Source organism: Panthera pardus, unplaced genomic scaffold (genome assembly GCF_024362965.1).
Source record: "Panthera pardus isolate Hobbes unplaced genomic scaffold, ASM2436296v1 HiC_scaffold_26, whole genome shotgun sequence".
NCBI classification, from domain to species: Eukaryota; Metazoa; Chordata; class Mammalia; order Carnivora; family Felidae; genus Panthera; species Panthera pardus.
This window is the reverse complement of record NW_026526832.1, coordinates 1362559-1377858: the sequence shown is the minus strand read 5'-3', so window position 1 is coordinate 1377858 and position 15300 is coordinate 1362559. Positions and strand designations below refer to the sequence as shown.

General features: G+C 44.5%; 1 protein-coding gene across 7 annotated transcripts in view; it reads left to right on the top strand.

The window, feature by feature from the left end:
• ST3GAL5 (ST3 beta-galactoside alpha-2,3-sialyltransferase 5) overlaps positions 1 to 9656 on the top strand; it is a 50806-nt gene extending 41150 nt beyond the window's left edge. For 4 of the 7 annotated variants that reach the window (XM_019443813.2, XM_019443805.2, XM_019443796.2 and 1 more), the window contains 3 exons: positions 2058 to 2244; positions 3962 to 4120; positions 8550 to 9656. In XM_019443813.2, the coding sequence (XP_019299358.2) occupies positions 2058 to 2244; positions 3962 to 4120; positions 8550 to 8798 (595 nt within the window). In that variant the 3' untranslated portion in view covers positions 8799 to 9656. Of the gene's footprint in view, positions 1 to 2057; positions 2245 to 3961; positions 4121 to 7507; positions 7582 to 8549 lie in introns of all 7 variants that reach the window. The other 3 variants (XM_053890903.1, XM_019443820.2, XM_019443828.2) reach the window with 2 other exon arrangements.
• Positions 9657 to 15300: the final 5644 nt, after the last annotated feature.

Below are 15300 nucleotides of genomic sequence, written 5' to 3'. Positions count from 1 at the left end.
GAACCGGGGAGGGTCAGAGAGAGAGGGAGACACAGAATCTGAAACAGGCTCCAGGCTCTGAGCCATCAGCACAGATGCCTGTCGCGGGGCTTGAACTCATGAACCGCGAGATCATGACCTGAGCTGAAGTCGGACGCTTAACCAACTGGGCCACCCAGGCGCCCCTCAAGAACATAGTTTTAAGGCAGAAGAGGTGCCATGGGCCCCAGCGGCCAGAGAGCAGGAATGATGTGAGGTGGGGGGGTAGGAGTGGGGCCTCCAGGGTTATAAATGTTGGGGTGAAGAAGGATATAGCCCCTGCCTTTCATTGAATGCTTCTGTGTGCCAGACACTACCTTGTCTGCTTTAGATGTTCTTGTTCCTCAGTGGAGCCATCACTGTGGGCATCATAGATGAGCACCTTGAGGCACTGCAGGGCCCAGGGTCCGGGCCGGACACAAACAGTCCACATGCAGGGTATGAGGCTTCCAGAACCTAATCCCTGGTCCTGCGTGATCAGCTGAAAGATGCGTGCACAGGCAGCACTGGGGAGGCAGACGGGACCCCATGCCCATCTACTGGTCCGTGACTGGGATACAGGAAGAGAAAAAGAGAGAAGCCAGGAGTTGCAGGCAGTGCACACTCTGGGCCAGAGGAGAAGTGTGGCGGGAGTGAAGGGTGGCCCTGGGCTGGCCTTGCAGAGCAGTGGGATTTGGCTCTTCAGGGAGGAGGTAGGTGGGGAGATCTTAGGTGTGGAGCCCCCCACCCTGGCAGGAGGAGGGAGAGGCTGGGAGAGTGGGAAAGGGGCTGGAAGGTGGCCCAATGTCCAGTGGTGGCCCACACATCACCAGACTGGGGAACAGGGACTTCATGTGTGGGCATTGGGAGGCCACTGAGTGCTGGGGATAGAGAAAGGGTTGCTTAGCCTGATGATGAGGGAGAATATCAGTGAAGAAGCCTTTGCAGGTTAACTTTTCGGTTTGAAACAATTTCAAATTTAACAGAAAAGTTGCAGAAATAGTACAGAGAACTCGCATTCACCCTTCCCCCCAGATTCTCCAACCTGTAATGCTTTATCACATTGCTTTATAATATTCTCTCTCTCTCTCTCTCTCTCTCTCCCGTTACTCTTCCGAACCCTTTGATAGTTGCAAATATCAAGCCCCTTTACCCCTAAACAAGTCAGTGTGCATTTCCCAAGAACAAGGGCATTCATTCTATTATAGAACTGCAGAACCATGGAACAATGTTGAGAATCAGGAAATTAACATCGATAAAATTTAGACGCTGTCTACATCCTTATCAGATTTCACCAGCCACACTGATAATGTCCTTTATTTTAAAATAAGAAATGGGAAAAAATAACCACCTCAGGGGCATGCCTTGCATTTAGTCATCGTGTCTAATAATATGATAATCCAGAGGTAGGTATCAGATCTAGAAGAAGTGGCAGCGGAATAGGGAAGGAAGTTGGGATACAGGTGTGATAATACAGGGGAAGAACCAGACAGACATTTTTTGAGATTACGAAACTCTTTAACTGGGTCAGTTTGCTTTCAGAAGAATTCTTACAATTTTCCCCCAAACAACGAGCCTGGTAAGAGCCTTTGTTGATCTGACAGTTGTAAGTGTCCCAAATCCTTGCTTTAAGGATACACCTGGGCCTATTGCCCTCCTTGGTCCTGACCCTGTCGGTCTAAGTGTGGTTTGTGTCTGCCTTGCCCTGGTTTCTAGGTTTCCTTTCTGCTTATCTTTTTGAATTCCTGGCAAGAACCCCTCATATCTGAACACAGTGGGAAGCCTTCAAGGCAACATCACTGGTGCCCAGAGAAAGCCTAAAATATAATATGTTGGATTAGCTTGAAATGGCAGGACTACATGGGATTGCTTGACATTCAGAGTTGAGGTATGGGTGTCCCTCAGGGACGCAAGGCTGCTGGGAGGGATGCCTTCCTCCGGACCCACAGCCACTCCCAGTCCTAAAAATGCTGGGGACGCAGTGCAGGGACTTTGTATGATATGATAAGAGGGTTGATGGCTTGCTTTGTCAATTTATCTTTTCCTTTTTATTTAAATAGGTTAAACAGTGCACCAGTTGAGGGATATTCAGAGCATGTTGGTAATAAAACTACCATAAGGATGACTTACCCAGAGGGTGCGCCACTGTCTGACCTTGACTATTATTCCCATGACTTGTTTGTTGCTGTTTTATTTAAGAGTGTTGACTTCAACTGGCTTCAAGCAATGGTGAAAAATGAAACCCTGGTAAGCACTAGAAACTCAGCCATCTAGTATTCTTTCATAAGAAGTGGAGGGGTCTCTAAGTGTAATTACAGACTTTTATTTTTTAAGCAAACACAGTGGCATACATACAGTTGACCCCTGAACAGTGTGGGTTCGAACTGCGTGGGTGCACTTATGCACAGATTGTTTTCAGTAAATACAGTATAGTATTGTAAATATACTTTGTCTTCCTTAAGATTTTCTTAATAACATTTCCTTTTCTCTAGCTTACTTTACTGTAATAATATAATATATAATACATATAACATACAAAAGATGTGTTAATCGACTGTTTATATTATCAGTAAAGCTTCTGGTCAACAGTAAGCTCTCAGTTAAGCTTTTGGAGAGTCCAAAGTTATCTGTGGGGGCACCTGGGTGGCTCAGTTGGTTAAGCGTCCGACTCTTGATCTCAGCTCAGGTCTTGATCTCAGGGTTGTGAGTTCAAGGCCCCCATTGGGCTCCACGCTGGGCATGGAGCCTACTTAAAAAAAAAAGTTATATGTGGATTTCAACTATGCGGGGATAGGGTGGTGGTGCCCTAACCCCCACATCATTCAAGGATCAACTGTACTTTTGTGGTGTCTCTAAAATAACTACTCCCTTTGTAGAAGCGCAGCAGTACTCCTTGTTGAGAATTACTTTCAGAATTTAAGGTTATGTCACATGTCGAAACTGTGATCATTACTTAAATGGGAAAATCAAGTTTTGAACCAAAATTGTTACTAGTGATCACCTACCTTACTCACCAGACTTGAGTTTACATGCCTTTTGGCTAATCGAGAAATTAGACTTACTTGGATGAGTATAAACCACTGTGGAGGATTTTCAAAAGAATATATACAAAACGTTTGAGGAATATTCCCAAAGAGATTCTCTAAAAATGCTCTGATAGGTGGTCCCCTTGTTGGAGGAAATTCACAGAATTCCAAAGGGGCAGATGTTGAGGAAATGGCCCTCACTTGGTCATATGCCCTTTTGTTTGTTGTAATAATTGATCACATTACTTTATGGTCCTACCCATGATGCTGAAATAGATTCCAGGAGCCAACTATCTATATACACACAAACTAGCCGTCTGCAAAATTAATAGGATATATTACACTTTTCACATAAGCTCCATGTGATGGAGAATTTGTATCTGCAAAGCCTGATTTTGCATAGGTTATGATGTGGACTTTCTGTTGTGTAGAAGTCGACCTAGTTGGAAGATGAAGCACCTATGAAATAACTTTCAGTTTCCAGAAGACTTCACAGGACTAGACAGATAGAGCAAAGCCATGGAGAGGACGCAGGGTGAGGGCCTGGTCGGAGTGGGTCACTCGTACACTTAATACCCTTAAATAGGATCTGTTCACCTGGTCTCCCCAGGTACAAACGATGCCTTTCAATCCTAAAAAGGCTTACCATCTCAGGTCATTCCCTGGGGAATTTCCTCCCCATGGAAACCAGAGCCGACGCTGCCCTTCGTCCTCTTGTCCAACACCACGTTCGTAAATCGGGTCCTTCGGGGTGGCTACTTTGAGTTGAGTTCTTGGATTTGCATAGATCCCGGTGACTTTGCTGTCAAATGCAGCAGACAAGCCCACATGGGGTCACGCCATAACTCTGGGCTGATTAGCAGGGGTGTGTTCTCACCTGCTGCTGGTGGGATAACCTTATTAAATACCCCTAATGATTGCCTGCCTTCTTTCCTTAGCCATTTTGGGTGCGACTCTTCTTTTGGAAGCAGGTGGCGGAAAAAATCCCACTACAGCCAAAACATTTCAGGATTTTGAATCCAGTTATTATCAAAGAGACTGCCTTTGACATTCTTCAGTACTCAGAGCCCCAGTCAAGGTTCTGGGGCCGAGATAAGGTATTGTTGCAACTGAAAGTTAACTGTTCTTCTCTGTGTTGGAAGGGAGACAGCTGTACAACTTTCACTTGGGCTCAGCTGTATACCCAGAAGAGTCATCCAGTGTAGAAATGTAGTCACTGAGCAGATAGATGCTCCGTGTGTGTTTACTATTCTGCATCTTGACTTCAGGGCTCCTCATTGTTTACCTGGCCTTTCCCCTGGTGACTCCTGTCTTCAGTACAGTCAACACGTTAACACTTAGGTCCCTGAGATGTTATTTAAGGTATTCCTAGTCGGTGACTCCATATAACTAACTGCTGGAGGACACTGAAAGACACTTTGGTGGTCTGAAAAGTTCTTTACATTTTTAACTCTGTGTGCTGCTTAAGCGAAAATTGACATTTATCTTCACTTTATAGGTGATGGTAAATAAAGTTCGCCCCCCAGAGCAGTGCTTTTCAGTTGATGCTTGGGTCTCATCCCACACTTTCTGCTTAATTATTCTGTGTGGTGGTCTGTACATTGGGACTGTCAAAGCCCCCTGGGTGATATTATTTTGCAGCCTAATTTGAGAACCTTTGCACTATATTGGCTGTTCACTGCAGTAGGGATTCTTTACCTGCATTTAGCCTGTGCTGCCACCAGGGAGGTGGCAATGGCTTTATCACCTATTTCTTTATGATCCGAATAGCTAAGCCTGTGTCTTTAAAACACTTTTTTAAAAGCTGGAAATCACAGCTTTAAAAATCGTTTTAATTAAAAAAAATTTTTTTTTTAATTTTAAAAAATTAAAAAAATTGTTTTTTTGAGAGTGAGAAAGAGTGCAAGTAGGGGAGAGGGGCAGAGAGAGAGAGAGAGAGAGAGAGAGAGAGAGAGAATCTCAAGCAGGCTCCACATTCAGCACAGAGCCTGAATCAGGGCTTGATCCCACGACCCTGGGACCATGACCGGAGCCAAAAATCAAGAGTCAGACACTCATCCGACTGAGCCACCCAGGCACCCCTTCCTTAAACAAACTTCCAAGCAAAATCTCCCCATATGAAGGAAAGCAAGGAATTTGGAAATGGGGGCCAGTGCTGCTGCTCACACTGAGAGCCTGAGATATTGCCCAGGAGATACCTGGGGCTGGTCAGGGTCACAGTTTGCAAACATTGAGCTAGGCTCTTAGATGTGGTCAACCCATAGGCAGATGAGCAGACTCTTCTGTTTGCCCTATGAATCAAATTCTAATTAAAAATGTTCTTTAAAACACCTATGTAAACTCTAAAGGAAGAATTCTGTGTTTCATAGGAAAAACAAATACCTAAATAGGCTCCTTCAAACAAAAACCCAGTTCTTTACTGTGATCGGTAACCGCTAACCCCAACTCTGGCTCCAGCCCCAGGCTTGAGCCATGAACACAGCTGAAGCTCTTCCCTTGGCAGGCTGCCGTTTTTCTCAGGCGTCTGCCCTCTCGGGTGCTTTCCTGCTCTCCCATCCCTGGGGAGGGCCACGTAGTTTCTGCCCACTGCAGGAGCATGGCCAGGACCAGTCTTTCTGGTCAGAAAATGGTTCCTTTTTCCCTCGCAGAGGATAGTGGCCCTGCCCCCTGGCAGCAGCTATCAGGGTCCATGATCCGGTTCACTATAGAATAGGTTGCTTTAGCTGCTCTTGCCCACCTGGGAGCACATTGGTTCCCCCAGAACGTGGACTTAAAACTTTTAGCCTGTTAGCATCAATTTTTTTTTAATTTTTTTAACGTTTATTTATTTTTTGACAGAGACAGAACATGAGTGGGGGAGGGGCAGAGAGAGAGGGAGACACAGAATCCGAAGCAGGCTCCAGGCTCTGAGCTGTCAGCACAGAGCCTGACGCGGGGCTCAAACTCACAGACCGAGAGATCATGACCTGAGCTGGAGTCGGATGCTCAACCGACTGAGCCACCCAGGTGCCCCGTTAGCATCAATTTTAACAAAGCAGTTAAAAAAAAAAAAGACTTACATAGACTTTGGCGAGATTCTTAAGTTATGAAGAGGTTTTACTATAAATATATTCAAGTATCTTTCAATACCTTTCGATTTCTCTATCTTCTCAACTGCCCTGTTTCTTTATTAAATTCCATCATATTTTTTAGAAATAGGCAAATGCTCATTTGCGGTTTGTGTAGATTTTTATTGAAGAAGTAACCTTTCAAAAATGAGCAGATTTACTTTCAATAAAATATGAAATTACTGAACAGCAAATGGTATCAGAAACAAAGTTAGAACATAGAATAAGTGGGGGAAATTTTATCATATGTATGATAGTAAATACTCTCAAAGTACAGAATGATCTTATTACAGCAAAAAGAAAAGATGGGCCAATTTAAAAAATGAGGGAAAGATATGAACAGACATTTCACAAAGGAAGAAATTTATACTGCCAAGGAGTACATGATAAAATGTTCAATTTCACCAGTAATCAAATAAAAGTACATTAGAGCCACAATGACATTTTTTTCCTATTTTCTTAGCAAAGATTTAAAAGCTTGATAATGTCCTTGTTTGGCAGGAATACAGATAGAATTATAAGTTGGTACTTTTTCTGGATGGTATTTTGGCAGTAGATATCAGCTTTAAATGTGAATAGTCTTGACCCAGCAATTTTACTCTAAAAAATTTTATTATAAGAAAATTAGAGGGTTACGTGGCTGGCTCTGTCAGTTGAGCATCTGACTCTTGATTTTGGCTCAGGTCATGATCTCATGGTTTGTGGGATTGAGCCCTGCATGGGGTTCTGCACTGGCAGCATGGAGCTTGCTTAGGATTCTCTCTCTCCCTCTCTCTCTCTGTCCCTCTGCTCGATCATGCATGCACTCTCACTCTCAAAATAAATAAATAAAAACTTTAAAAAATAAAAATAACAATGTGTGTACAGAGATACATAGGGAAAAGCTTGAAAATGGACAACAAACTGCATTGTCAGGAACTTCCTCACGCATAGGCCCTTCCAGCAGACAGGGAAGTCTGCTGGATTAAGAGGTATGATCTTAGGGGATATGTTCTGTAGGTAACATGCTCTGAGTGGTTTTTGCAGTCAAACGCTCTACCCCTCTGAGTGGTTTTTGATAGTTTCTGAGTTTCTCTCCATATACTTGCCCCTATGAGCAGTTGACTTCATACACTCCTTCTGTAAACCCTGATTGAGTTTTCCCGACCTGCTAGGTGCCACGCTGGCCACAGGGTAAGACAGGACACTGCCGTAGGGTCTTATGGCTAAACAGCAGAAAGTCTTCCTTTGGGTTAATTTCTCTTGAATTCAGTGACTGTTGAGTTTCTTTTTAATGAGTGACGTAGATGCAACACACCAAGGAGCAAGAGGTGGCTTTTGACAAATGATGAGCTTAGTAGAAGCTCCTTAATCCTGATTAAACTATGAACTTTGAAGGGTTCGCTGTTGTTCCAGTTTACGGAAAAGGAGAGTTGTTTCTGGAAGCCACAGACCCAAGTAGGATGAACAAAGTAGGTATATTTATTTACATGAAAAACCATACAACAGAATGTCATTTGCAGGTCAGCAGTGGCCTTTGGCTGGTGCTTAGACAGCTTAAGGCTTTCTGTATTTCTCTCTGCCCTGTGTACTGTCTTCACCCAAAACTGGGACAGAGATACAGAAAGCACGATTCCTGATTTGCAAGTGGAAAGATGGTGGACAGGAGGGTGGCAGAGTGGCGATTCAGTCAGAATCCAGAATGGTTCAGACATTTGGCGCACTAGGCCAAAGTCCATAGGATAATGTTTTGGGAGGAACAAATGTGGAGACCCTTAACTGGGGCCTAAAAATTGCCCAAATCGAGGGTGGGCAGAACCTGGCTTAGCAGCTATACATGTGAAAAATGACCTGGAAATGTTTTATTTGCCAGGAGTGTTGGCCTTGGGTGGGAGGTAGCTTCAGATAAGCCATGAACTCAGTCTTCACTGGCAAGAACTGAGGCTGCTGTGTTCTCTGGCAGAGACTGTCCACAGGAGCCCGCAGGGAAGGGCCCAACTCCAGAAACAGGTCCCAAGAAAGACTGTGGAAGGTCCTGTGACCACTGATTCCAGAACGGACAGACCTTCTAGATACCTAGACCTTCTAGATGCGTGTCGTGTAAGAAAAGAAATGAACTTGTTTTTGCAGTTCCGGTCAGTACATGTAGGACCAGTAGGAAGAAGGCTTAGAAGGAACACTGTTTAGCTTGGTACAGTAACTGCCAAGCCACCTCTTGGTGGTGTGTGAAAAGTGTCCACATCACAGACCATGTTTTAGAGTGTAAATCCCTGACTTGGGCAGGAAGTCCGACTTCAGGATTCTGGGATCTGTAAAACCATGTCATGTCTAAACTTGTGGCCCCCAGAGCAGCCTGTGTTACTCTGCAGAGCATGGATACCCCTTGGAAATCAATGAATTGTGCTCCTAAGCCTTGTTTTGTCTTTTCCTTTTTTTTCAGAACGTCCCCACCATTGGTGTAATTGCTGTTGTCTTAGCCACACATCTGTGTGATGAAGTCAGTTTGGCAGGCTTCGGATATGACCTCAATCAACCCAAAACACCTTTGCACTACTTTGACAATCTCTGCATGGCTGCCATGAACTTTCAGACCATGCATAATGTGACAACAGAGACCAGGTTCCTCCTAAAGCTGGTCAAAGAGGGCGTGGTGAAGGACCTCAGTGGAGGCATCCATTGTGAATTCTGAACACAGAGAAACCTCACTTGAAAATGCAGCTCTGACTCTGAAGGCTGTTTTTCCTAGCCTTCTTGATCCATTTCATCCTGCAAATACTTTGAAGTGCAGCTGGTGTTTTTAACTTTTAATTTAAAAAAAAAAAAAGTTTAGCTCTTCCCACTTTGCCCCCCCCCCCCACCTATTTATTTGAGGTCAGTGTTTTTGCACAAACTTTTGTAAGTTAATTTTGAGAATTGAATGGGAAAGACTTTTCAAAGAGACTTGTATGTAATGATGTTTTATTGAATTTTAAGAACGTTATTTAATTTGTAAAAACTCTGTCCATGTCTACTGCACACAGAATACCAGGTAATTAAGTGAAAGGACAATAGAGGTCACTCCTTTGATGAGAGTCCTGAATGCCTGATTCTGGTTCCTTGTTACCGTTTGGTAGGACAGATGTCGGGGGCACTTCCAGGATGATGTGCTCAGTAGCTAAACCACTAGTCCTGGTTTGGCCATGCTGCTGTGTGAGGCCTGGGCCAGTTGGAGAAGTTCACGGTCCCTTTCTGTTGTCGGGTCTGCCTTCTGTCAGAAGACTTGCAGGAAACAACCAGGGAAAACAACGTCCGTGGTCGGGGAGGGACACAGAAGACATTTTCCAGGTCTCCTGCATTCTCTGAAGCCACCTTAGGCTACAGAAGCCACCGTCTTCCCTGAAATGATGACAACTCTTGAATTTCTTGAGTTTTTTTTTTTTACTGCCCTTCCCAAGCACTTCAGCGTTAACCTGAGGTGTTCCACTGTCTGCCTGAGGTGGCTTATCAAAATTAGGGTATAATCTTTGTTATCCAGAGTTATAGAAGAATAAACCCTTTCCAAGAATAATCATGTCTTCTGAAACACTAAAATAAATTGCCTATTTAAAAAAAATTTGGGGGGGGGCGCCTGCACGGCTCAGTTAAGTGTCCGACTCTTGATGCCCACAGGTTCGTGAGATCAAGCCCCACTTGGGATTCTCTCTCTCCCCACCCCCCACCCCCCGCCGGCCCTCCCCTGCTCACACTCCCACTCTCTGTCTCAAAGAAAAAATCGACTTAAAAAAAATTTTTGTCATGCCTACCTGGCAGTGTGTTCCAGGTAGTGTGCTAAAAATTTTAAAAAAGAATTTAAAAAGAAGCTTTTGGGGAGCTCCCACAGTCTACTTAATTTGAGTCTCAAAAAAAAAAAAAATGTCTGTAATCTGCCTGAAATGTCCTTGGTGGCTGCCAGGTGGGGACCTCAGTGTGGGATGCCGGCAGTGAGTGACAGAGGGACTGCATTCCAGACAGCACAGAGACTGCTGGAGAGATGTTGAGTGGCGAGGGGCGGTGGCTTCCTCCCAGAGAACAGGCTCATTCCAGCTTCTGTCTGTTAATTGGTCCTGTCCTTGTCATCAGAAGATCTGCATCTAGTGTGCTCCCTCCCTGCCACATATGGGTTCTCATTTCTCCTTGTGCTCCCGCAGCCCGGGCCGCAGTTGTGACGCCCAGCCCCTCTGTATCTTTGCATCTGCCACGTCCCGACCGCGCGCAGGGGGAGGGGCCAGTCCTAACAGACAGGCACCCTTGGATTTCCAGGGCCCTGGGGTCAAGCTTGGAGCCGCCAACATAGCAAAATAGTAACTCTCTGGGTGGGAGACTGGAAATTTTCTATGGGTTTTGCTTTCTATTTTATCAAATACTGTTTAAGAGTAACTGCTTTGAAATTTTCACCAGCTAAATGGCTTAGCTTTGAGAATTGAGACTCGGGAAGATGGCCCACGGCTGTCCTGTGTGACCCAGATAAGGCCAGGCCTATACCACCCATCTCCAGCCCCTCATCCTCCAAGGGCTACTTGAAGCCTGAATTTTTTTTTTTTTTTTAACAATTTAGCAAAAGCCAGAGTTTGGAACCTCCTTAGACACCTTTCCCAGTGTTGTGAGCACTTGCGCACGGGCCCCTGTGGATTCGTGTCCCACGGCCCTGCAAGGCTGCTGGGAGGTGTGTAGTTCCACGCCCAGCACTTGGCCAGCGTTCGACCACTGTCAGGCCTGGCCCCCTCCCCACCCCTCCCCTGGATGTCCTTTTTTGTATCCTTACATTGCTTTACCTGTGCCTCCTGCATTTTAATTACTGGCAGGGAGTAAGTGCCCTGAGTGAATAAAAAGGCATAATTTTTTCAAAGACCTTTTATGGAGTCCATCAGCCAATTGGAGTTGATCAGAGGCCATCTTCAAGAACTTTTAGCACTTTGGCATTTCGTTATTCGCTAGAAGTTGCTTCTTGGCTTTGGAGTTACTCCTCCCTTACGCAACCCCACGCACACTTGCTCTTTACACTTCTGGGCACTTCAAGATGTTGGAAGGTGGATCTCCAATAACGGGCTTCACCATGTATGTGCACCCACATCCCTCTTACATGGCTGTAGTCCTGGCTTTTGAGGCAACTGATAATGACTTCTACATGTTCTGTATGTTAACATACATCTTACTGGAACTTTGGGCCACAGAAAATTTCAGTGAGTTGTATGGGGTGTGTGTGTGTGTGTTTCATCTCCTACAAAGAGCAGATTGTCTCCAGAAACCTAAGCTGGCCTTAGGAAAATGCTTGGGGACTGGATGAGTATCTCCCAATGACGTGTCTCATGTTTTTAGGCAAAGCTCAATTGGGATCTTTTAGACAACTTCATGTATTCTAGGTGTCCCTTTCCCTCATTGCTCCTTTTGTGTCACGCTGGTTTTCTCATTTCCCAAGAATGTATTAATAAGGCATTGGCAATGTCTGTTTTCACAAATTTGGGGTGTGTCACTTTTTGTTGGGCCCATTAGTTAAGTTGTTAAACCAGCTTTTTTTACTTGACTGCGTTGAACGGTGATGACTTCTTGGTCATCAATGGTCAGTCTGGTTTGTGTGGCAGACAGAGGCTTAGTTGTAAAAAAAAAAAAAAAGTGGCCACACCCTAATATCCTCAGGTTATTAAAGATTTCTAAAACCAAGGACCACTTTGTTTTAGGTGTATTCCAACCCCAGCGCTTTGGGACTTGATAACAAAGGAATTGTTGACTTGGCCTTGCTACAGTCCAGCGTTGTAGGAAGATTAAGAAATGGTGACTTATTCTCCTCCTTGGCAGGTTTACAGTATCCAAGTGTGGGGTACCTTTTCTTGGGGACACTTCAGTCAAGTTCATTGAGAAGGAAGGAAAGGACTAGTTCCTGTGAATTAGCACAAGTCCCTTTGGAATGCAGTGAGGGCGGGCGCCTGGGTGGCTCAGTCCATTGGGCATCCGACTTCGGCTCAGGACAGGATCTCACTGCTCGTGGGTTCAAGCCCTGGGTCGGGCTCTGTGTTGACAGCTCAGAGCTTGGAGCCTGCTTTGGATTCTGTGTCTCCCTCTCTCTCTGCCCACCCCCTCCACCCCACTCAAGCTCTCTCTGTCTCTGTCTCTCTGTCAAATATAAATAAACATTAAAAAATTAAAAAAAAAAAACAGAATGCAGTGAGCTTTAAGTAAGCTTGGATAGCCAGCAAGAACTGTGTGACACCTGGCCTTCCTTCCATTCACACACATGGTAACAAAATGCTTCTCTTGAACAAAGGACCCTGTGTTTGCTGCCATGGGACCAGTGCCCTCTCCCCAGACCTTTACCCTCCACGAGGGCGTGCCCAGATGACCACACACTCAGCTCTCAGACTGTAGCACAAAGAACAAAGGGAAGCAGATCTCAGGACACAGAGCACACCCGAACACCCATCTGTCTCTGCCCTTTTCCCTGAGGGTCAAGACACCCTGGCCCAACCTCAGCCTTCATTCTGTCTTTGTCCACTTCCCAAGTCACTTTAGACAACATGGACTTGTATTCTCAAAACATGGCATTTGTCTGTATTTACCTACATCCAACACTCAATATAAGACTGAAGTAAATTGGGAAGGGGAACTATTCATTAAATATACACACTCACATTTTATCGAGTAGAAATTAATGCTCCTCCCCACCCCCAACAAAAGGAAACTTCAGTCTTGGTAGTTTCTTTCACTATTGAAATGATTAGATTTGACTAATTCTCAGTATTAAATTTCAACCCATTTATCAGGGAAAGAAAACATCCATCTTTGGGCTATGGTAGAACACAAGTAAATAACATGCTATGAAATTTAGCTCGAACTTTTTAAAAGCAGATTCCTCCAGCGAACTGTGTCAATAAAACATGTGGGAGGGGAGACAAGTTTATAAATTGCCTTCTTCGGGAAGAAGTGATGTGTCAGGTTCTGAGCTGGTGTCCAGCTGCCACCCAAGATGTGGCAGGTGTAGCCGCTACTGCCTTTGTGTAGCTGGAGACGTATTGAAGTGAATTTTCAGAAAATGCGAACGTTGGGGCACCTGGGTGGCTCAGTCGGTTAAGCATCTGACTCTTGATTTCAGCTCAGCTCATGATCTCACGGTTCGTGAGTATGAGCCCCCACGTCAGGCTCTGTGCTGACCCTATAGAGCCTGGTTGGGATATTCTCTCTCTCTCTCTCTCTCTCTCTCTCTCTCTCTCTCTCTCTGCCCCTCACGCTCTGGCTCTCTAAAAATAAATAAATAAAAATGTAAAAAATTATTTAAAAAATGCAAACATTAAAGAAACCGAATATTTACTATTCAGCTCATAGCAGCAATGCTAATGACAGATTATCACCAGAAATTTGTAACTTCTAAAAGCGATATATTTTCACTCTCCTGTTACCTGACTTAATGTTTTTTGACTTAATCGAAGAAAATCGGCTCCAAAAAAAACTGATATTTGAAATGAGTTCATTTAAAATGTTGGTTGGGTCCTTGATATGAAAGACCACGCTAAATTACCAGGCAGTAACATGAATGTACAGATGACTGGGGACAGAGCGGGCACAGTGAGGGCCCGCTGAGGGTGATTAAGGACAGTAGTCAGATGGAAAAGTGGTTTTGAATGGACTCTTCTCTATAACATATCAAGATATCCTATCAGGCTGGCTCATTTGGGGTGGAAAGAAACGAACTATCAGCCCTAAAGCAATGAGAATTCGAGAAGACATCTGTAATTAAGTGATAAACTCTCTAGTGACAGAATTTTGTACTTTATTCCATCTATAGCACCTATAACAAGGCCTTGCCTGTTACAGAATACAGTAAATGGACACAATCACTTTTTCTATATGTAACTGTCTTAGTGATTTAAACGAATCTGAAAAGAATGTGCCAGAAGCTGAATAGGCCTGGTTAGTGGCTATTAAATGGACTAAAGCAGTAAATGGACATAATCACTTTTTCTATATGTAATTGTCTTAGCGATTTAAACGAATCTGAAAAGAATGTGCCAGAAGCTGAATAGGACTTGTTAGTAGCTATATCCATATCCATACATTGTGGAAAGCCAAGTTTCAAAGACCTACTATGTTATTGTGACTTACGATAAGAAGTATATATTTGATTTTCACCTCTGTTTCTGGCACAGAGTTCCCCAGACCCTTGGAATTTCCTAAGTGTTGAGAATAATGAAGATATTTTGTGTTATGTTAATGACTTGACTTTTGGAAAGCACCTGAGGATGGGGTCACCAGAGGAACCAACCAAGTGATTTCAGTCCCACCCGCTGACCTCTGGGGAGGGTAGAGGGGCTGAAGATTGAGTCATTCACCAATGGCCAATGGTTTAATTAATCATGCCTGTGTAATGAAGCCTCCACAAAACCCCAAAAGGATGGGGTTCAGAGAGCTTCTGAGCTGGAAAACACATGGAGATTGGGGAGAGTGGTGCACCCAGAGAGGGAGGGCATGGAAGCTCCAAGCCCCGTCCCCATCCCCTGCCCTATGCATCTTTTCCGTCTGGCTCTTCCTGAGTTATATCCTTTTATAATAAACTGGTCTGCTAGTAAGTAAAATGTTTCTCTGAGTTCTCTGAGGCACTCTAAGCAAATCAGTCAACCTCAGGAGAGGCCCTTGGGAACCTCTGATTTATTGGCTGGTCCATCAGAAGTACGGATAACAACCAGGGTCTGGTGACTTGCATCCGGAGTTGGAGAGGTTCACTGGAACCTCCAAGTTGTAGCCAGTGAGTCAGAAGGCCAGGTAACAATCTGAGCTTGGGATTGGCGTCAGAAGTGGGGAGGGTGCTGATAGGACAGAACCTTCAACCTGTGGAATCGGATGCTATCTTTAGCGTCGGGTGGATAGTGTCAGAATTGAGTTAAATTCTCACACACCCTGCCCGTGTCCAGGCATTGCTTGTTAGAGGTGTGGGGAATGCCCTGCCACACACACACACACACACACACACACACACACACACACTGAAATTGGGTGCTCAGAACACAAAAGACCTACCGAAGTGTATCAAAGTGTGTTTGTACAGGTTGCTGTTTCAGACTATAACAGGGAAGTTCCTGGGTCAAAGGTTCTATGTTTTGTAATCAAGGGAGTCATAGTGAGTTTATTATATGGAATTTGGAAAACAAAATAATGTACCTCTATGTATGTGTGCAGGTACATATTTG